Source organism: Pelmatolapia mariae, linkage group LG12, assembly GCF_036321145.2.
Source record: "Pelmatolapia mariae isolate MD_Pm_ZW linkage group LG12, Pm_UMD_F_2, whole genome shotgun sequence".
Lineage (NCBI taxonomy): Eukaryota > Metazoa > Chordata > Actinopteri > Cichliformes > Cichlidae > Pelmatolapia > Pelmatolapia mariae.
Window position 1 is genome coordinate 2,067,876 of NC_086237.1, and position 22,582 is coordinate 2,090,457.

Here is a 22,582-nt window from a genome sequence, read left to right on the forward strand (position 1 = left end):
CTTCCCCTGGGCTTCCTCACCACATGAGCTGCTCAACAGGTGAGGTGACTGAAATATCTCCACTCGCCCTGCTATGAGCCCACTTCTATTGACAATAACATGTTATTTCAGTCATTATTCACTGGCCGTGGAATGTAGATTGACCTCCAAAAGTTGATTCTGTTCATCTGGACGTAGCGTTTTGTGGGAGAAACGTTTCGTCACTCATCCAGGTGACTTCTTCAGTCTCAGCTGACTAAAGGTTTCCCCAATCTTATAAACAGTACATTTGCATAATGACTGAAACCAGCACCACTGAAGGAACAATGAGCTGGGAGGTCAGTTCCTTAATCTTAATTATGCAAATTCTCATAACCACTGATCAATGGCCATGAGTACCATTCACAGAGAGTTGGGGAATGGCTGCAATCACAGCATTGTAAGATGGTGAAAGATGTACCCTTAGGCCCCCTCATCGATTCAGAGATGGCCTTTACCTTTTCACGTAAAAATGTAGCTTGACCAGTGAATTGACTGTGTTGCATTCAGCTCTTCTCTTTTTCTCATGCATCCACACACTGTACTCGGGTGCCATGATACCTACATCTATGTAAACATCGCTAGTGGCTCAATGGACTGTTTTAAGAGAGAAGTACAGACATAAAGCTTCAGGGACCAAAACTGAGCTTTCATCAGTTTGTGATGAAACCCTTTTCCTCAGACATTTTCGTCACTTTACATATTTTTTGGACGGATTGTGTTTGTTCTCATCTTGCCAGCCCAGAAAACTAGAAACCGAGTTATTGTAGGCTTGATTTTTGACTTACTGTCCTTTCATCTTTTATTATTTCTAAACTTAAATGTTGTGTTTTCTTGCATGTATTAATGTGACATACTGCAAACAGCTAACCTATTTGACTCATCTTATCACACCTATGAAAAAATGCTCTTATTTTTCTTCTGAGTCATTCTCCATTTTTTCCTGGTGCAGATTTGCATTCTGCAAACGTTTTGCTTCAGTGCTTTATCTGTGCCAAATACACCACATTAAATTATGCCATGTTTATATATGATCAGCCAGAGCTGCAGAACAGCACACTGAGGGTGTAGGAAAGATTTCAATTCAGCCTCTGGGGGTAGATCGAGGCGTACAGTAGCTCGCATTACCATTAAAATGAGCTAAAACTTTGCACCAACATCAAGCTACGTGACACGGTGTTGACGTAAGCTGCCAAAACATGAAGGTAGAATGGAGTACTCTGTCGTGCAGATTGCTCTGAGATATTTTCTAACCAGAGTCTGTGGCTCGGGATGAGGTTGTCACTCAAATGGTTATCAGACTTGACAAAATAATGGGGCTGTCTGTGGACTCCATCACAAACTGTAGAAAACTGGCTTGAGGGATTACATCTAATTCTTATGTATATCAATTTACACTTGGTGCAACAGTGTTGTTGTGAGCAGAATGAAGATATTTTGATGAATGAGCCTCTGGATGATGTCATTCACAGATATGGGTCAGACCGAAGTGGACGAGGAAAGAGAAGGAAGGAAACAGAGAGGAAGGGAGGAGACGGGATAGAGATAAATGAGGATATGGAAGGGGAAAGTGACAAAGAATGGATAGAATCAGGGCAGGGAAAAGGAGGAAGAATGAAGGAGACTGAGATAAGCTGCGAAAGGGACAGAGAAAAGGAAAATGTGAATGACAGGAAGAAATGAGGGAGGAAAGAGTGAGGCCTATAAATAGAGTTGGGTGACTAGCAGGAGAAGACGAGAGCAGAGCAGTGTGGGGTGGATGAGCACAGAAAGAGCGGCATGAATAGGTAAACAGATGGAGGAATGATAGTAATGTATGAGTCGATGGAGAGGAGGGTGGACTGGGAGGAAGAGGAGAAAGGAGAGTCTAGCTGTGCTTCATAAATACTAAATGAGGCTACACACTAAAAATTCAAGCATAACATCGCAGACAGTTTAGATGATAAAATTTTTTCTGTAAAATATCAATATTGTTTGAGGTTTTTCATAACAAACATTTTATTTTTAACACACTAAAACTAACGGCTCAAGGACAGGTGAGATCTGAAGCTCAAGATATGCATACCCCACATACTGCTGCTTGTTTTTCTTTTTGCATAAAAAAACGAAAAATTATGAAAACAGAAGAAAAAAAAAATCAAAAGCAAAAGAAATCCAAAGAGGTTTTGCAAAAACACACAGCTCCTTTAAAGAAAAGGAAGGAGAGTGAGAATAAAGATGACGGTAAAATGGAGAAAACGAGGCTGACGGAACATAAACAGAAAAAACGAGACGAAGCGGCGAACGCGGTGATCCGAGTGGGATGTGTGTCGTTAAAAATTAATTAAACACCAAGCAAAAAAGGGAAATGCACAAAGAGTTTTCTTGTATGTTTATGCGTTTTCGTGTACCTGTGGGCTAAAACTGAAATTAGGTGGGATGAAGCACGGGCGGTGCAGATGAATCTATTCTTACTCATCAATTTAAAATGCTTGTCTTAAGGGGCGGCTGTGGCTCAGGAGGTGTAGCAGGTCATTTACTAATCTACTAATCGGGAGGCTGGTGGTTCAATCCCAGTGTGCATGCCAAAGAACCAGTCAATTTACCATTTCTGAAACAACAGAAATGAACAAGCCAACAGAATAAAGGACAAAAAAAGTATCATAAGTGAACTTAGAATGAGTCATTTGCAAGAAGTGAAATCCAACAAGCAGCACTCAAATACTCTGCTTTACACAGTTTCCTGTTGCTTCTTTTCATGAGAGAGGACTGAACGAAGAGTGGAGCCTGCTGATGCACTTACACAACATGACTGATCTAGTTTGATGTGACATGTTCTCACAAAGACACAGATGAAGGTTTGTGGATATGATTACAGCTAAAGACCGCTGACTCTTGTGCTAAATTCTCACTTCCTCCCCACATCAGATGCACCGTATTTCCTCTAATAAAAACTGGCAGTTAATTAAAAGCCGGGAAAGCAACAAAGGCCTTTATGCCATAAATAAAGGCCATCCATAGATTAACTGTTTACACATTAACCTAACAAGCGGAAGATCCCCGACTATCCCACGAGAAGACGCAAATCCCTTAGGGGTTGCATCAGGACACCTCTGTCAAATCAAACATGCAGAGTTGCCCGCTGTGGTGACCCCAGGTGAATAATGGAGCAGCTGAGAGGAGCTCTACAGAGTGACCAAAAAATCCACAAAGGTGCATAAAGTGGTTACATAATGTGTCAGCCAGTTTTATAAAATAGACTCGACATTATAATCAAGTACTTCTTCTGTCTCGTTGATCCATTCTCTGTTTTGCTGAGTCCAATGGAAAGCTGTAAATGTGAAACCATTGCACAAAGTGTTGAGTTTGTATTAACAACACAAAGCAGCAACCTTAATGGAGCACATGGGAGGCGATCAAAAGGAGGCTTTGCCCTCATTTCATTGAAGAATTATGACAGAAGACCTGCGTATAATAAAGTTTTCTTACCTTCTGCAGTCGGAATAAATGCACAAGTTTAATTGATGTGATAAAAACATTTCAGCATCAAAGAACCATTCACTGTTTAAAAGCATGCAGTTTATTACATGTGAGTTTTAAAAGGTCTTTATTATTTTTACTTGTCACCGCAGGAAAGCACTGGTGGAGTTAATGGTGCCAAAGTTTAATGCAGAACAGACAAAAACTGCAGTTCCCCTTGGTGTGATGTGAATCCATCCCACAGACTTCCATGTTAAAAAGTCAGTTTAACAGCATAAAAGCATGTTTACAGCCTGCCACAGAAACATTTGGGGTCTCAATGGATAGTTTCTCCCTTCATAGCAACTGTAACTTGGATACCGTCAAACCTCCAAGTTTTAACACTTCTGAAAGGCTGTTTCCTAATTCGGTCAGTCAGGTGACCTTTGCTTTGTTTATGGCAATGATCATTTTCTGCTTACGTGCAGCAAAGACAAACATTCAGCACAATAAGCATGTGACTTTTCTGCTTTTCACCATTTTTAGAAAAGCAAATCCATTACTACGCTGTTCTTTGGTTATTGTAAGGGCTAGAATTAGTTATGTCACTGACCTTTATGTTTCAGCTACAAAGTGTAGCTCGGTGGGCTGCTGTGCCTGGTTAACCTATAAAATCAGCCTCCACGTTCATGCTAGCAGATACCCCCGAGGCTCAACCAGTTGGTGACCTTTGTGCTACAGTAAATGGAATCTGACCCAGCACAATGATCTATTTTTACCTGCGCCCATCCCGCTCAGCACTGCTCCATCGCTGACACCTGAAGCATTGGTGTTGTTGGTGGGAGCGTTGTGAGGCGCCAGGCTGGGCAGAAACAGGCACCTGCACGGGACAAGAAGAGGACAGATTAACGGCCGCTATCTGGGGAAACGGCCGTGACAGACACAAGACACGTCAACAGCTTACATGCGCATTTGTTGTGCAAGAGATTTACTGCGCGTTTGCTGAATGTCCGCTCCAGTCTGGCTCCATCGCTTAAATAAACTGTTAGAAAAATTCCTCCCAACTTCCAGAAAACAGTATGGTAATTCACACGCTTCAAAACACAAGCTTCATATTATAATATGGAAATTTTGAGCTGCCTAATACTCGCGGATTAATTATGTATGAGAAGGAGATAGAGGTGGGATGAAAGCGCACATTCAGAATCATTTTTCAAAAGAAATGTGCTCAAAGTCAGCTGCAGCCCCCCTGCACTCGCTAAGGTTGGTGCTGATAGTGATGATAATGATGATAATATTCCAATTAATAGTCAAAAAACAGGATGATGCCTGCACAGTGAGACCACATACACAACTCCTCGGTAAGCTCGAGTCTGATGTCTGTATGCACTGTCGTCCACTTTCTCAAGGACTTCTCCTGCAGACAAAGGCTGGCAATCACTCGACAGAATTACAAAGATTTTTCCTTGTGAGTTGGCGTTGCGTTCTGCTGACTCACTGCCCCTCGGTGAAGGTGCCATTTTCTCCTCTCTAATCATCCTGAACCAGCACTGAAGACACTGGTGCTCTGGGAAATGAACAGGGGGATTTGGGGTTTTTTTCCCTCTTCAGGGGAGACAAAGAAGACCTTAGAGTGTGTGAAGGCCAATTCATCCAGAAACCTGACAGATTTGAACTGAGCTGCACTGGAGGACACTGCAAAAAGCCCAATTAAAATAACTGTAAATCTGCAGTATTTCACTGTAAAGTAAAATAAATGTAAATCTGTGGAAACCCAGTTAAAATAGCTGTAAATTTGTAGTTATTTACTACAGTTTTACTATTTTACTACAGATTTACAGTTCTTTTACTGTAAAGTAAAATAACTGTAAATCTTCAGTATAATAATAAACAACAGAATAACTATATTCAAAAACTCAATTTCTCTGACAGATTTACAGGTATTCCAGTTTTACAGTTATTTGACTGTAAAGTAAAAACTGTTATTTTATTGCAAATTTACATTTATTTTTTTAGAGGAAACTACAAAACTGCAGCAGAAATATATAACTGCATAGATGCAAATATATGATCAGTTTCAACTTCGTGGGGCATAGATCGTAAACCAAAGATGCCATTGTTACATCACCCATCTGAGCTTATTAATGGGACCTTATTAAGGTCCCATTAATAAGCTCAGTGAGTGAGGGGTAAATCTGACTGAGAAACTGAGGAACGGTGAGCACTATTGTCAGCTACAAAGTACCAACACCAAACTAAACCCTGATTTATTACTTTTTTGTTTTAATGGGAACTATTCACACACAAAAAACTAAATGTTGTATTCAATAAGACTTTAAACTAATGATCAACACCATAAACTCATCAGGAAAGTGTTCACCAGGGTCATAGATCAAGGAATTGAGGGCTGTTTTCTCGACTTCTTTTTCTGCAGCAAGAGGAATTGCTCTCTGCTGCCCATTTAATTAAATCCAACTTTAGGGCACTTCTGCATTGTGTAAACTTTTTAGATGTGGGATACATCCATCTTTGGGACGTGTATGTGTTTTTCTAATATAAAAGCAGTTCAAACAACCTCACTGCAATCCCAAAGTTTTAAAATTAAAACCGAGAGCAAAGCTTGACTGATTTATTTCTGTACTTCTGTCTTTAAAAGAAAGATGACTTACCGCAACTCAGAGGAAATGAACATTTTAACAGCTGTTTTTATGCTGATAAGCACAAACCAATCCATGTATGCATGTATGTAGTGCAGAAAGAATCAACCATTGAACTCATGAGTCCTAAGACTCATGAGTTCATACAGTGAGGCCAGTGTCACCAGGTATTTAAATATTCTTCTTCTATATTATAAGTTCATTGTTTTTCAGTGGCAGCAGTAATGTGTAATGGAATAAAGTACAGACTGGCTCAAACTGGATACAGACATATGAGTTTCTGGAAACCCAAAACAATTCATTGTCTTATTTTTCATGGGATTTATTAATGATAATGGGTAAAACTGGACTACATAAGCAATGTGAGCATCTCCTTTTATCTTGACATAACTGTAACAGTCACACATATAACCTTCATTTTTATTTGTCCGCCACAAATTCTGCATTTTAATAGCCACAGTCAAGGAGCCCACAATGACCTGATTTTTTTCCACCTCCTCATCTTATTTTTCCACCTGGACAGGAAGGTCAGAGGTCAGGGGTAGCTAAAGAACACCATCCCAGAGGCTGGCAGGGATTCAATAAATTTTTATCAAGGACACTTCTCAAGGACAGAGTCAATGCGCTGGGCCCCAGTTTAACAGACAGCCTGTCAAACTAACAAGTACACCGCCCTGCTGCCTCAGAGTAACTACATGTAGCTGTCTCTTTCATCACCCCAGGTTAGGTTATTAAAAAGACAAAGAAAAAAGGAAAGAAAAAAAAGCACTGCAGGGATTTCACCGGCACGTCATGCTAATCTCTCTTCTTCTTCATTTTCTCTTTAATTCTTTAAAAAAAAATGAAATAAAAATGGTGTTTCCTCCACCCTTAACCTTCCAGACTAAATCGTCCTGGCCTCATGTGGGTGAGTGTGCATCCATGTGTCTGGCTCTGTGTAAAACTGTTGTGTGTTATAGAGAGTGCGTCTGTGTATGAGAGTCCTAATAGCAGCAGAGGCATCAATATTTCATGTTGACAGATGGGAGAGAAAGGAGGGGCGATCTCTCTCTGGATGTATGAGTGTGCGTTGTGCGTGTGTCTCCTCCTCTGTTTAGCAGAAAGTGGGCCACTGCCTCGTTGCCTGTGTGCTGCTGCTGCTTTGCTGCGTTTTCAGGAGAAACTCCATGTTCTATTCTGAGCTGGCTGCTGTGATGAGTCGCACAGGTTCGTCTGAGTAAAGGAAACAGCAAAGCTAAGAAATGCTCTGGAAGTGCGATCGCTCGGAGGGGGAGGGATTTTTCAAAGCAGTAGATAAAAAGCAACTGAATCAGATGCTTGATTCCCGACAATCTCAGGAAGTTTTGACACTACAAGAGGCTTCTTGGAGTTGGTGCACACTTTTTAAAGAGTTTAAAACATGTTTTTAAAACTAAAGACTTTTTAGAGCATTTCTGAGAGCTAAACAAAGACTAAACTGGATTCCTCCTGTCGTGTAAAGACGGGTTCATTAGTTAAACTAATCATTTTAAATTTGCTGTAAGTGTGGATGTGAGAGTGTTGGTTGTCTGTCTATCAGTGTTGATGACCTGTCCGTAGTATAACTCACATTTCATCCTATATTATCTGGGACAGACTCTGAGCCAGACTTCAGTTAAGTAAGGCAGCACAGACTTCTCGCTTTAATGCAGACTGACTGTGGTTACGTGCAGTCACCCTTGAAAAAGGCCCAATCTGAGCCAAGAAAAAGGGCTGTGAAATGAAAGCTCATCTGTGCCACAACTGAATACTTTTACATGTTCTGAGAGAGGAATTGGCATTAAATAAGGGTGGTTAAAAACATATAGTCAGGGGGCCAGAAACAGGCCGCTGAATGGTTTAGCAAAATTGTAGAAAATATATTAACAGTATAATATTTTATACAATTAATAACTTATTCATACTTCTGGTGTGGTGATGCTAGCACTGCTACAGACAACTAGAGTGGAAAGCTGAATTTTCAAATCCTGTTTGACGCTCTTACACAAATGTTTGATTTGGAAGATTGGTGCTGACTTATTGTATGCAGTACTGACATCACTGCGGTCCTCAGTGTACATGCTGGTGTAAAAACTTGTGGTGCAAAAACAGGTGGTTAAACCGCATGGCAACCAAGGGCCTGAAAAAGTGCTGGATGTCAGTTTGTTGCTTCCACTTGCTGTTTGTTATGTTACAGGCTGAGTCACTGACACGGGATGTTTTGTGCAAATTTGGATATTTGGTCTGCTAAGCTTGCATTTTTTTCATCAGGGTAAAGAGAATCTCACTGCAGTTTTTTTAAATCAAGTCTAGTCTTACAAAAGACTGAAGGACCCTGGGTGTAGAAATGCAAACTGAATGAATATACACGTTTCCCCAGCCACAGCCATCTAATAATTCGGTGCAGTTGGCTCACAGTAACCAACCTTTAGCTACACTGACAGAAAACCTCTACTATGATCTTCTGCAAGATGCACTTATGAATATTAATGAAGAATGTAACACATCACAACTGCGTCTCAGCTCAACATGTCCACAAAAGCATGGAGGCGAAGTGCTGAGGTCACAGCCCACACACCGTCTTCTGACCCTCGCGCTGACTGTGGTGATAACACACAACACAAACCGTGGGGCGCAGCGGACGGCGTCGGCCGCGACACAAAGAGCGGCCAAGGGCTCCGTGTGACATAAAAGGCGGAAAATAAGCCTATTTGTATGCACAGCTCCACAACTGGAGGCGAATAACAGGCTCCTGCTGAGACAGTTGCAGGTACTGCTAAGAGACACTCACACACAACCTGTTTATGGCGGGGGAAAATAACGTTAGACCCTCAGGCGTGTTTCACCGGCGAGGAAAATTGATCCGCAAAGAGATTTAGAGCGAAAATGGTTTACAAAAGAATGGGCACCATCTGTTACTCCACCCGTAAGGAAAGGAAATTGCAAAAAGTTATAGGAAGTGTTTATGCTTTATATACATCGTATATCTTATAAGAGTATTCGATCATGGGAGTGCACGTTAGATTTTTCTGATGAAAAATAACTGTAAGAATCAAGTCTGCCACTCTTATATGGATATAAAACATTTACAAGTTATACTTCTTTATATACATATTTTTTTTCCATAAAGGCATCAATATTTTCCAAAATGTACACCAAAGGCTGTCCCACTCCTTAAGTCTGAAAAAGATTGTCACATTAATATAATTTTTTATTTTAATAAGGACTGAAATGGAGAAATGTAATGAACAGAATAGCTGTTGCCTCTGTGTTTCAGGGCACATGTTTACAGGAGCATGTTTTGGTTTCATACCTGCATTAATGTCAAGTTGAGACTTTGTGCTTTCCAGCTGTTACCAGCTGTTTCATGCCAAGCTTGGATACCAGCAAAAAGGCCAGCATATACTTTGCAAGCAGCTGTCACAAACATATCAATTCTGTCTCCTGACATCCAAGATTAGCCAAGTTTGGTCAGGCTACAGGTCAGGTTATAATCTCCCAGAACTTAATCATAAGACATCCTGTGTGGCAACGTCATAAATCCAGTGTGTTAAAGACACATGTTAGCATTTTTGAACTGGGCCTCGGAAATGAAAGGTCACAAAGAACTGGGAAACAAAGGTCTCATCTGAATAATGTTACATTGTTGCAAAAAACATAATCAAAAATATAACCATTACTGCATACGACTGGAAAACCAAATGCACTTAAGGTCTGTTAACGTTCATGATAACTTACCCAAAGCCCTCCAGCGAGCTGTCAAACTCCACGAATGCAGGTGTGACAGCTGATCCGTGCAGGCGAATGTCATGGGGGGTTGTCATCGACACCAGGCACTTGACTCGGGTGAGGGGTACGGTGCTGCCCTCAGCAGAGCGCACAAGGCTGCGGCTGATGCGATACTGGCCATTGTCCTCTGCCGGCGTGGTGAAGACGCTGTCGGGGCCGAAGCCCTCCATGGAAGTGGTCATGCTGTCTGTGAGATTAAGAAGGCGTGGTTAGAGTCAAGACATGCAAGATCCACGATTCAGGACTGAAAGGTGGCTACTGCTTGGTTAGCTATTCAAATCAATAAAATTTTATTTATATGGCGTCAAATGACAAGAACCGTCGCCTCAGGACGCTTATAAGTCTTACTTTACTTTTTAATTCATGACATTTAAAAACAGAAAGATGTAATTGTGAAACGTGCAAAATTTTCTAGTTCTGTTTCAGTTCCTTCACTTTGTACAAACCATACAGTATCACGCAGCTGTTTGTCTTGCTGAAGACACCTCTATTTAAAGCAGATGACCTGTGATGACATATGTGGACCCTGCCTGCGAATAGACACCCCTGTCATTTTGGTATGAGTCGCAAACCGAAGCAAGCCTGTCCTCAGGGGTGAAGTTTCTCTGTGCGTGACAAGAGACCAGCATGAGGAATGCCCCGTCTACCTGGAGACTGTCCACGGTATGAGAGGGTTGACTTAACCCAAAGTTTTGTAGGTAGAGCTGTGAAGGGCTGCTGTTGCATGGCATTTCTCTTTCCTCTCAGAGTCTAAGGAACCAGATTCATCCGAGTCCAAAGGCAAGAAGTATTCAGTCGATGACCCAGCAAACAGCTGAGTAAACACATGGAGTATGTTGATGGGTTAAGCCAAGCGTGAGCCACAACCATGTGAGGCACGAGTCAACTTGCAGCCTGAGCTCACCAGGACGACGATGACATGCAGGACCGGACATTCATGGATAGTTGGTAGATAGCGTGTGAACCAGCCTGTCACCGCTGCTGCTGTGCGGGCTGGCCAAGACCACATGTCTCCCTTTTCCCTCTTCCACTATGCAGCGAAAAGGTTGCAGGTAGAGCAGCCCTCCCCTCTGCCAGCTCAGAAAACGTCACAACAATCAAAATCCACCTGCCCATGTTCCCAGATTTTGTCTCCAAGCTAATGGCTTCACGGAGCAAACCACTACCACATCACTGTGCCCACCTATGGACCCTGTCTGGAGCTGGACGCCAGGTTCAGATTGTCTTGCAGTCCATTTTTTGACTCTATAGCTATCAAGTTTCTTTTACATAATACTGGGTTGTTTTGAACTGCCTCTTTGCTGCCTTCAGTAAAGAGAGGGTGACCTTCATGCTTCGTCCGTGCATGCTTCTGGCACACAGTTTTCAGCTTCTCAGTTTTTGCCCTCATCCTTTTCCATCTGAGGAAGAGATGAACCTTCATCTGTGTGTGATGTGAATCTACATTGACCACACTCAGAATGTGTGTTTATGTGGCCAAGCTGTTTAACTGCTGTAATAATCCAGCCAGAGATAAAACTCTGCCTAAGCAGAGGCTCTCCAACTGGATTATGGAGGCTATCTTGCTAGCGTCTCACAGAACCAAAGGTCTCTCTTTGCCTCAGGGTGTGAGAGCATCAGGGGATTGGAAACCTCATGTGCCCCATTTAAAGGGGTCCCTGTGAGTGATATCTGTGCTGCAGCTAGTTGGCCATCACCACACACTTTTGCTCTGGTTCAGTGACAACTCTGGGGGCATTTATACATCCCTCCCGTACTGTATGTGTACTACCAAGTGAATCAACTGAAAGCGAACAACTTCTGTTCCCTGAAGCAGAGGAACGAGGTACAAGACAAAGTCTCCCCACTGAGAAGCTGGGCTCAGTCAGGAGTGTTTATCAAACTGAGGGACGTATATGTGCAGGAGGGGCCTCAAATATGTCATTACAGGTCATCTGCCTTAAAACTGTGGTTCAAAGGTGTCTTCAGCTGGCACACGCAGGGACGTCATATTCCACACTGTACGTACTGCATGTTGTTCCTCTTCTTCAGGGAACCAGACTACAGTCATAACGTTTTGTTCTAAAGTCAGAATCTTATTGACCTGTTAAACTGTAAAGAATGAGGCCAAGAATTAACATGGCCTTCCCTACATATCAGAAGGTCTTAATGGAAAGATAATACAACACTTCAAGATAGTTAAGTTTAAATTTGGCTATTACATTTTTAAAAAGTATCAAAATCAAACTTGAAAAAAAACCTTAAACCTTAAAATAGCCTGATTTTAAAACCCTGGAGCAGAAAAATCTATGTTTTTTTCTCACTATAGAGGACTTTTTCATGCAAATGTATAGTCGGAAACTCAAAAGAAATAGAAATGAACTTTTTACTCTTAGTTTAATGCAGCTTGTTTCATTTCCCCATCTAACAGTGGTTTCTCTACTGTTTTTACAAGTCCTAAAAATGTCTTGACAGAATTCCAGCACTTCAAATTTTGCATTTGTTTATTCAAAATAACATTTATTTTCCAATTAGATTAGATTCAGAGAGAGTGGTAAAAACCCCTTACAGCTTGGCCCGCCAATGAAAACTCCCACAGCACTGAAAACACTGACTGCGAGTAGGCCACATTAAATCAAACCTGGATTTTCATCGCCCCAGAAGGGCGATAATAACGTCCCGTGCTAAGGTAACATATTTCACCTTCCATTGAGAACATGGGTCGTCTCATTTCTAAAGAGTCAGCAGATGTGACGAATTGGATGAAAGCAAGAATTACAACAGCCATCAATGGTAGCTAATAAACCAGACTCTTCTCACAGACAGAGAAAGATGGCAATATGTGCTCTCCCAGTGGCTGTCTGTAAAGAGCAGTAATTACTGGGGCCTTGATATCCATTCTCAGCTGGGAGGCGACACAATAAGCAATTAAGACATGCTGAGAAGCCCAGAAAATTACAAACATTAGCAGCTGTTGATGGAAAACAAGCCATTTGCATTACATTCACAGAGGCGAGCCGATCTTTGTTTAAACATGGAGTTTACACATCGCTTTAATCGGTGGACAAGAAAGACCGCTCTAACAACTTCCTGCTTCCAAAAAGCAACGAAATGAAAAGCAGCTAAAGCACGTTGAAATGACGCCACGTGCTAATTAGTGTATCTATAAGTCCTCGAGTCATAGTTGCATTCTGTCTACTGTCAGCTGCTGTCGGCTCTGTACTGCAGACACACTGAATATATATAACATATAAATAACCATTACAGGAAGATTTAATTGGTAGGAGGGGTGGATATGAGTGTGCTCGTCTGTGTCGCCATGTTAGCCATTTGATAGCATGATGACCTACTCGGGGTTCACGCCGCTTCTCAGCCTGTGACAGCTGGGATAAACTCCAACGCTCACAAGATCCCAAACTGGATAAGCGGTTAACAACACGGATGCATGGAAGGACACCTGATTAGGTTTGCCTTCTATCTTTGATCTGGCACGGAAATGAGGAGCTCTGGATAAATTGTAAAGTTCATACGTAATTAATTCAGATTGTTCCTCTGACCACTCTGAAAGCACACGGACCATCTGAGCATTTTAATCTGGCGTTAAGGAACTAAGTAAAGCTCATACTCTAACATCAGATGTTATTCTTTGGAGAATTCATCCTAGAGCAAAGAAAAGATGATTCTCCTTTTTTTTAAGCTTTTGTTAAAAAATAAATAAATAAAAATGACACTTTCTCCCAGGAGAAGCCCGCATCACAACGGCAGATGGGAATCGCTCCCAGGTGGCACATCCTTCATAGCTGCACTTGGAAGGCTGCTATGAAAAGAGCTCTTCAATTCTCAGCTATTACGAGTGAGAATTTCACCTGTGTAGGTAAAAGAGACTATATTTGTTCGACTAATACCAAAGAACATTCTGTGATAGGTGATAAAACAGAAATACAGAGGTTTCTAAGGTGGTTACCTTTTAGTCGGCACTTTAATAATACGTTTGAGGCCTGTAACCCAACTATAACAAATACTTATACAGGCAGTTTAATAATTTATCCTGGGATAGATTCTATCTGTGTGAATGCAGTGTGTGTAGTTGGTATGATCCAGTCTATGGACTTGTTAAGTGTAACTGACTGACGGCTGATAAGAACACCAAAACCCGACTTGTGTTTTATTTAATATCTTCGACAAAAAACACTTGTAGGAATATTTCACCGGAGATCTGTGGAACAGTGAGTACAATGATCAAATGTTACAATCTTACTTCTCATCTCGGCGTCGTAGCTGAGAGAGCTCGGTTTGTGGACCCGGTAATTCTTCAACAGCTTCTTGTCCCAGGCGCCACAGTTCAGCGGGTTTCCAAGCCGTAAGAACTCCCTGAAGGGGAAGATAAGCAGGAAGTCAGGAATAAAGAAAGACTCTGAAAAATATACATCAACAAAGAAAAAACAATTAGGCCAGTATCACTGCTGAACTTCCTTTATTTCAGTGTAATTAACCTTATTTAAGTAGCGCTCGTGTTTTAGCTTAAAATAACCTCAGCCTTTGTTTTTCCCCTCACTGTTACTGAAAATCAAAAAGTCCTTTCAGTGGCTTTAAGAAGAGCGCCTTTGTTTAGGTGAGGAACTAAACTAAAGCTTGGCTTTATACTTCAATCATCCTATTAACAACATGTGGAAAGAGGAAGTGAGCATACATTTGGCTCGGCATCAACAGGGAGGTGTTTTTCAAAAATGATTACTTCTATACCCAAATGCACATTTTGCAGATACGCTCCCTAATATGTACATAGATGGTCCTCAGCCATAAGTGAAACCTTCCCAGAAATGAGGGTACAAACTCATGTCCAAACTTTTGCCATTAAGAATGCAGAAATCTTTTAAATATAGTACCTGAGCCGTGCTCGTGTAAAGCATGAGCCTCGAGGCCTATTGTACTCTTTTAGGCGCATTCCTGTTTTTCAGTGCGTGGCTCTGACACTATTACATAACCAATTAAAAACAACTGCTGGGTTTAGTTGTTGCACTCCCACAGGGTCCCTCTGCCATACTATGTCCTATATGTTCTCATTAAGCAGTGAAGCACATCCTAATTGGATGCAGTTTGTTAAGTCAGCAGTTACTTCCACTCCTCAAAAAGCTGAGGTTAACAGCATTTTCAGTCTGTTTCAAAGTCAGTGACATGGTTGACTGGCATGTAAGTGACATGAATGCAAAGTGTTGCTGTGATGGTTTGTGTCTGCTGTCAGAGCACTCAACGTGCGACACCAGCGGCTGGAAGCAGACGATATCAGAGCGGCACCGAGGAGGCAGAAAGACTCTGGAGCTTTGCTGCTGGCTGATGTTGACAGAGCAGAAACAAAATAAAAATGGGAAGAAGAAAAAAATAAGAGGAGAGGAAATATGAAGGGTAAGCCTGACAGTGGGGGGGGGGAAGATGAAGGGAAGGATGGGGAACAGGCTGACAGACAGCGATACGTTTACCCCCAGCATAATTACGGCGGGAGGGAGAGAATGTGAGCCAGGCAGGCCGCATTAACATATGAAAACAACCAACCATGTGCATGTCAAATAACTTTCAGTCTTGTCCCTCAACCCCAATCTCCCATCTCACTTAACAAGTCAAGCGGGAAATGAGAATCACTCCGTTTTGCCTGCATATAAAATTCGTCTTCATTCAGTGAAACCCGACAATGCAAATGCACATTAGCATGATAAAAAAACAAAACTGCTTTCCAAGAACAAAATTATTTTGTTCATAAAATATTATTTGCTTCAAGCTCAGGTTTGTGCAGAAAAGTCTAGACAAACACTTTAATGTTCAAAAAAACCTGAATGTGAGGTATTACATCTCTCCATTGTTCTCAGGTTTTTGTGGGTCTGTCCTTCAGTTTCTTATTTACTGGTTAAATGGAGTAAAAAAAAAAAATCGAACTTAAAAATAATGTTAGACACGTGTCACAAACACGACTAAAACCAATTTAAAAAAAACAGCTACAACCAAGAAACAGCTGAACGTCAACTTTCCCTGAACAGCCGACCTTCTCTCTGAGACTTTAAACTACACAGGTTGGGATGTTAATACTGAAAATATGAAGTGGCACTGTTTCATTTTATATCAATATGACATTAAGGCTTTCTTTTTTTTCATGTGGAAATAATAAACTGGACCAATATTTGGTTATGAATGAGATTTAGATCCCTCCTCCATCTAACAGTTATGGACAGTGATGGACCTTCATAAAGCAAAGTAATGCACTGCCTTTACTGTTTTGTCTCTAATACTTTATATATTTTACTTCACCACAGATAAATCTGTTTTCATGTGATGCATTTGTTCACTATTTAAACCTGATTGCTGATTCTGTTCCATCAGCAGTAAAGTACCTCATAAAACGGTGTGCATCAGAGGTTTATTGTGCTTATAATTAAGAGTCTGAGAGAAAGCCTCATAAAGATTTGGGGGTATTTTAGGCAAAGGGACAACCTGCACTGACTTAAGGTTTGATGTAATGTTGGTTAAGGGAGTCTGGGGTTGGGTTTAAGGTTGTACTATAAACAGTAATTAGTTAGACTAATAATTCATATTTCATTAATATAGAAGATGTTGATTGGGTCCAGCTGGGACTGCATTTTTTTGATCTGGAAAAAGAAAGGCTGTGTCAGAGTAAACTGACTGTGCAGGTGTCAGCTGGTGATAGCACTGCTGATGTCAGCCAGACTCAGTCACCTAATCTGACCTTGTGTGTTTCTGTGATGTTAGTCAAGGATTTCATCTGAAACTTAATTTAGATTTTCAAAAAAATGAATAATAGTTAAAAGATTTTTTTGAGTTGTCTTGCTTTTATGCTCTTCTTATTTTAATCTCTTTATTATCATCTAAAACAGTCATTGTTGGGGCAGCATTTCAGTGTCGAAGCTTCTCAGTTTAGGTTTGTTGGTGCCTACATCATGTTATCAAAATGGCCAGCTTCAGTACCTGAGTGCTATCGGCTGCAGGGCCTGCGAGGCCAGCCTCTCAAACATCCTCTGCAGCGGCGGGTGCAGAGGGTGGTCTTCATCGCTGAGGGCCTGGCTGCAGCGCTGCAACAGTCGCTGATGGAGGCAGGCTTCACACAACACCTGCTGGTTCCTCTCGCTGTTCACCAGGAGCTGCAGGATGTTGGCGACTGCCAGCTGCAGGTCGAGGGCATGCTGGGAGGAGCAGAAAGTTGGAGAGCTAGACGTTAAAACCAAGACTAAGATTTAAGCTTAGTTTAAATCCCCCTGTAAAGAGGTAAAAATAAGCAAAATCAGGTAAATGTGAAAGGGTGCTTTGGGCAATTCACTGATTAGAAAGTTTATCACCTGCATGTAATCATTCAATACGACTGACTTTTCCCTAAAACACACATATGTAGCTGACTCACACTGTCTGGCTGCCTTCTGACGTGAAAAACCCAAATGAAAAAAGGCACTTCCTGCCTGCCATCGAATCCCTTCACCCACTTTGACAGGAAGCACATTGCCTTTCATTTCCTCACCTCTGGCTGGCTGTCAGAGGAGACGGAGGGCAGCAGGTCCACCATGGCCAGCACGGCCCCTGGGTGAATGACCACCATGTCCGTTGAGGACGATGAGGAAATGGGGTGGGAGGAGTTCGTTAAGTGGAGCTTCAGGTCAGTCAGGGCTTTCGCTGGTGCAGGGGGGCCCGACGTACCGTAGTAACCGTGTCTGGGAGCACAAAGGAAGAGAGAGGGAAGTCAAAATTGGCTTTTTCAAAGCAAGCTGTATGAAAATATTCACATAACACTTCACACAGAAATGGGTAAAAGGTAAAAATACTGTGAATACTTTGCTCCTGTAAATATAAACTTTTCTTTTCATAAAGGATCAGAATGTTGGAGTTTTTGGCCACGGAGAAGCCTGATTGTCCCTGTTAATGGAAGTTTATTTACTCTCTAAACCACTCGAGTCGCAACTGTTTACAACTCCTGCTCTACTGTAAAATATGTAAGTAGCTCACAAAAACACAAAATCGTATTCATAATCAAAGTCGCAGCATCTTCCAGAGCTTAGGGGGAAACATTGCTCTCCTCCCAACACTGATCAATGTAAGCATTGTATTTAACACCGACTGTAACTTTAGTTAATACGAGTCAAGTTGTTTGCACACTTCAGAGAACAAGGTGTCAGATGGCTACAGTTTCATCCAAAGCAACAAGCCCCCTACCCTCCACCCCCCCACTGTGCAGGCAGCAGAGAGTAGGCGATCTGCAGGGGCCTGCACTCGGGCAATTAGGCAAAATAGGCGTGTTACTGCGATGCAAATTACAGAGCGGCAAATCCCTCCTCAGGAGAAATGCAGAGCTGGAAAGGTTAGAGTCAGCATAAAACGCTGGGAGGCTTGGCTGCGGGGCAAGAAAATGAACCAGATTGTTGATGTTCACAGCAGCTGGTGGATGCTTTAAACTGTTTTTGGATTCTTCAGAATCGAATCGCTCGTTTAATTGATTATCTGCTGCCAGATAAAACAGGAAATCTCCTTATGTTTGCCTCTTAGTAGTTTCTACCTCGGCTTTGAGTTGCTGATCATTTATTTCATTATTTGTTCTGATTTCTTTTTCTTTAATCTGTGAAGCTCTCAACCATACATTAGAAAATCATTAAAAACAGAGTTCGCCTGATTCAGTGATAAATGCAGTTTATTGGAAGGAACATGCTTTAGTAAACGCCAGCTGTGTTCAAGGTGGTCAGAGCTCACACAAGCTACAGAGGAGGAAACCAAGACTAAGCCGGTCAGGTTTTCAGGGATTATAAACCTTTATGAGTGCAGGTCATGCCTTAAAGACCTCTTAATATAATATTATCCCAACAGAGCACTTCATTCTCACTCTGCACAATTATTTGTGGTTTCTAAAAGTGGAACATAAGGCAGAGCTTTCAGTTATCACCCCCTGTCCTCCGTAACCACCCAGACAGGCACCCTCTCTACTTTAAGATTAGGCTTAGGAATCACCCACTTTTCATTTTAAATCAAGTTTAATTTTATTCCATTTCATTTATATGATCACAACAACAGTTCACTTAAGACCCCTCATCTTGTAAGTTAAAGACCGTAGAGTAATACAGAAACGACCCCCTGTGAGCGGCACTTGGCAACAGTGGGAAGGAAAAACTCTTGTTTTACAAGAAGAAACCTCCAGCAGAAGCAGGATCAGGGAGGGGCGGCCATCCACCAGCTGGAGACGAGGCCTTTATGTAGCATTAACCTCGTCTACTCTCCCACAGTACTCCTCGTCCTTTTCTCACTATTTTTTCCTTTCTCTTTTCTCTTTCCCTTCAGCAGATGATATAAGGGATTATTGGAGCTTTTAACTAATAAGGTAAGGTCTTAAACTTGGAGAATAAAGCACCTCGATGTTACTGGTGAGGTGAATTGGTGCTATATTTAAACAAATGAACAGAAAAATTGAATCGGTGCAAACATTATGAATCTGATTTATTCTCACAATGCCTGATTACTGTGGCCCAGGCACCCCCTGTGTTTCCTGTCAGGTGTTTTGTGTAAATGGAGACTTAAAGCTTAAAGTGTAAAATCCTGCTTTATTTTCACACTGCCGTTTCAGATTTAGCTGACTCAGCGTGGACACAGTCTAAAAACATGAAATATCCTAGCGTGCAACTGAAAGAGTTCCTTTTTCAGACTAAAGAACATTAAAAAAAAAAAAAAAAAAAAAAACAAGAACAGCTTTTTCAAGTCACTGTCATAAACATGATGATCACAGCGCTGATTGCTGCAATTTGCACATCACAATCACCGTCATGTTCTTCAAGGCAAAGCTCGTTGTTTAAGCTGAGCAGCAAAATTACACCAGACAAGCTTTTATTTTTATGGAACAATGAAAAAAAATTAAGTATTTAGCAACTTCCTTCATATTATTCAGGCTGCCAAATAAACCTGAGTAAACTAAGGCTTCCAATCATAAACACACTTGTTGAAACTGAAGTAAAAACACAGGAAGCAACTGCGACGCTATTAAATCCACAAAGAAGATCTTATAATGAAGTGCATAAGCAAGGACGAGTACCCTATCATCTCTAATTGTCAAATTAGTCCTCCTCATGAATATGCAGTGTTGGAGCCGATCCAGACAGGTGGAGGGGGAGAAGTCTGCAGGGAAGAGACCCTCGACCTCACCTTGACAGCCATTACGTTTCGTGACAGCAGAGCACATTTAAAATGTCCCGACCAGTTTTCCCTTTGTAAATGAAATTCAAATAGGAGCAGAGATTGGGTTTTTAGAGAGAGAGGGGCAATTTCAGCAGATAGAAGAGAGGACAGAGGAGCACAGGAGGAATGTGATGAGAAGAAAAACGCACAGTAATTTAGACTGAATCTGTCTGACAGTGTGGAGAAACGTCTCAGCGGGGGTCGCAACAAAATATGAATTCATTTAAAGCAGTTTGTGTATGCAGCTAAGAGCTTGAACTACTGTTTTAGTCATTCTACTACTTTAAATTACATCCAGTATTAATTGTTTTAAAAAAGGTCAAGGCCAACACCCGGTTTCAAAAAAATGTAGCCAGTAACATTTAATCAGGATCTTCTTTTGTCCGTGCTTCATTTTCAGGCTTTCAAATCAGCATTTACATGTGAACCAAGAGTCAAGACACACAGAGAAAACTGCATTTACCAAGAAATACATTTTTCTTGGACGACATCACTTACTGCTAAACAGATGACTGTGACTCACTGACTTGTCATTTTCTGTAGATGCTGAAATATCTGCTACATTCTTTTGGCAATAAAATCATAAAGTTTGAATCTGATATAACAGTTTGAGTATGATGTTGTGGATGATCTCTAAGCCTCTGGACACCACAGGTAATATAGTTGTGTCTTTACCGCAGTTTTAAAACTACTCATGAATAGTGCTTCATTTTAAAGGCGTTATAATATGCTGTTCTTCTCGTCTACCAGAGTAAACCTCTAATGAGTCACGGTTAAAATTATCCTTATTTACTGAGCTCAACAAATTTATTAGACCAGCTGTCATAAACAGAAGAAAACAAGTATTTTAGGAATCTGTCAAAAACTTGTTTAACGCTTTCCTCTGAAAAAAGGGAAATTACCTGTAAATAACTATAATTTGGCATCTTAATAACAAAAAACTGTCTGACACTGTGTGTTCAGAGCACCCTGAAGCCTGAGTGTCTCACATGGATTACCAGCACTTTGGCCACGATTACTATGAGCAGAAAAAGCATTAGGTCCTCTTTAATGTTCATATGTGTCTGTTTTAAAAATGAGGAAACAAGTTTAATTCCTGTAAAACAGGTAAAAACAGCTCTATGTGACAGTTAAAGGATCAGTGGTTATTTTGGCACACAGCAGGTCTCTTTTAGTATCTACTGAAGGTAAGCATGACAGAGAAGGAGGGATGAGGGTGAGGAAAGTGACAGAGCGCTGTAGCTACCTCTTCCTGGCGAGTGCTGGCGTGCCCCACGGGGAGGGCAGTGAGGTCTCATGAGTCAGGCAGGGAGGCACCTGCTCCGCACGACTGCATCGCGCCACGCGCACACACATTCAGACACAGGCATGCACACACACACGGCCGTGCAGATGGGCCAGACCGAGGATGAACAGCCAGACAGCGCCAGAGGTTAAAGGAAGAGAAACAGAAAGAGAGAAAAGAAGGGGAAGAGGTTGTTAGTGGAAAAGTGACAGAGAAAACAGGCTCAGAGCTCCGGCTGGGGCACATGCACAACGCCACCTACACACGATCCTGGCATGTAGCGTGAGGAGATTTCTTTAACTGCATTATTAAATATGGATAAGAAATCACAAAGTTTAAAGTTTGTTTAAAACCTTTGTGGTGCACACATGCAGAAGGCAGATGGACTGTAATTATCCAAAAACATAATAAATGTGCTGGTAAAGAAAATGAACATATCTTCAACTCAATTTGAGCTCAAATTAAGCAATTACAATCTGTCACAAAGAGCAAACAACAAAGTAATTGTCTTGAGAGTTTTTCTTTTGTCTGCAGAGGACTCGTAGGCGCACTGAAGTTTGGAATATTTGACAGCTGAAATGTCACAAATTCTGGCAACATGACAGCACTACCAGGCTGTGCAGCTTCTATGCTATCCTTCACGTGTGTGAGCGAGCAGCCACACTTTTAGCCATAGGGGTTTCACAATGGTGCAATATGCACACTGCTGACAGGCTCACACAAAACCCCTGGATATTATATCTGCTGGTTATTGTGTGAACAGAGGAGGGTGAAATTATAACATATAGATTTTGCATTTAGAGCTATATTTAATGTTAATCTTGAATAAATGTTCCTAACAAAGCTGTACTGTTCGGGTCTTTGCTTTGCTGACCTGTCAAAAGAATCTGTGGCCATCTTGTACAGATAGATGAAGAGCTTGCTGCAGTGCTTGAGCGTAGGGCAGACGCTGTCTCCTGCACAGCCTCCAGGGACGGCCTCGTCCTCCAGGAGCCTCTGGAAAGGCTGAGCGTTGGAGGGGAACACACTTGTGGGGCCCAGCTTCTTAGTGTCTGAGAAACAGCCCAGCAGCCTGGAGGACGGCAAGCAGTCGTTAGGAGAAGGCAGAATTGGGTCTTGAAGAAGACAACCATACTCATACAAACAATCATAACACTTCCAAAAGTCTTAATTTCACTCAACTTCAACTATCTGGATGTTTTTCTGACAAACT

General features: G+C 41.6%; 1 protein-coding gene across 9 annotated transcripts in view; it reads right to left on the minus strand.

Moving 5' to 3' along the window:
- wdfy3 (WD repeat and FYVE domain containing 3) overlaps positions 1–22,582 on the minus strand; it is a 130,356-nt gene that overhangs the window by 59,543 nt on the left and 48,231 nt on the right. For 8 of the 9 annotated variants that reach the window (XM_063490048.1, XM_063490049.1, XM_063490052.1 and 5 more), the window contains exons 13-19: positions 22,244–22,441; positions 21,331–21,414; positions 17,395–17,584; positions 16,851–17,065; positions 14,137–14,249; positions 9,849–10,086; positions 4,236–4,336 (exon numbers count right to left, since the gene is read on the minus strand). In XM_063490048.1, the coding sequence (XP_063346118.1) occupies positions 4,236–4,336; positions 9,849–10,086; positions 14,137–14,249; positions 16,851–17,065; positions 17,395–17,584; positions 21,331–21,414; positions 22,244–22,441 (1,139 nt within the window). The remainder of the gene's footprint in view (positions 1–4,235; positions 4,337–9,848; positions 10,087–14,136; positions 14,250–16,850; positions 17,066–17,394; positions 17,585–21,330; positions 21,415–22,243; positions 22,442–22,582) is intronic. The other variant, XM_063490050.1, reaches the window with a different exon arrangement.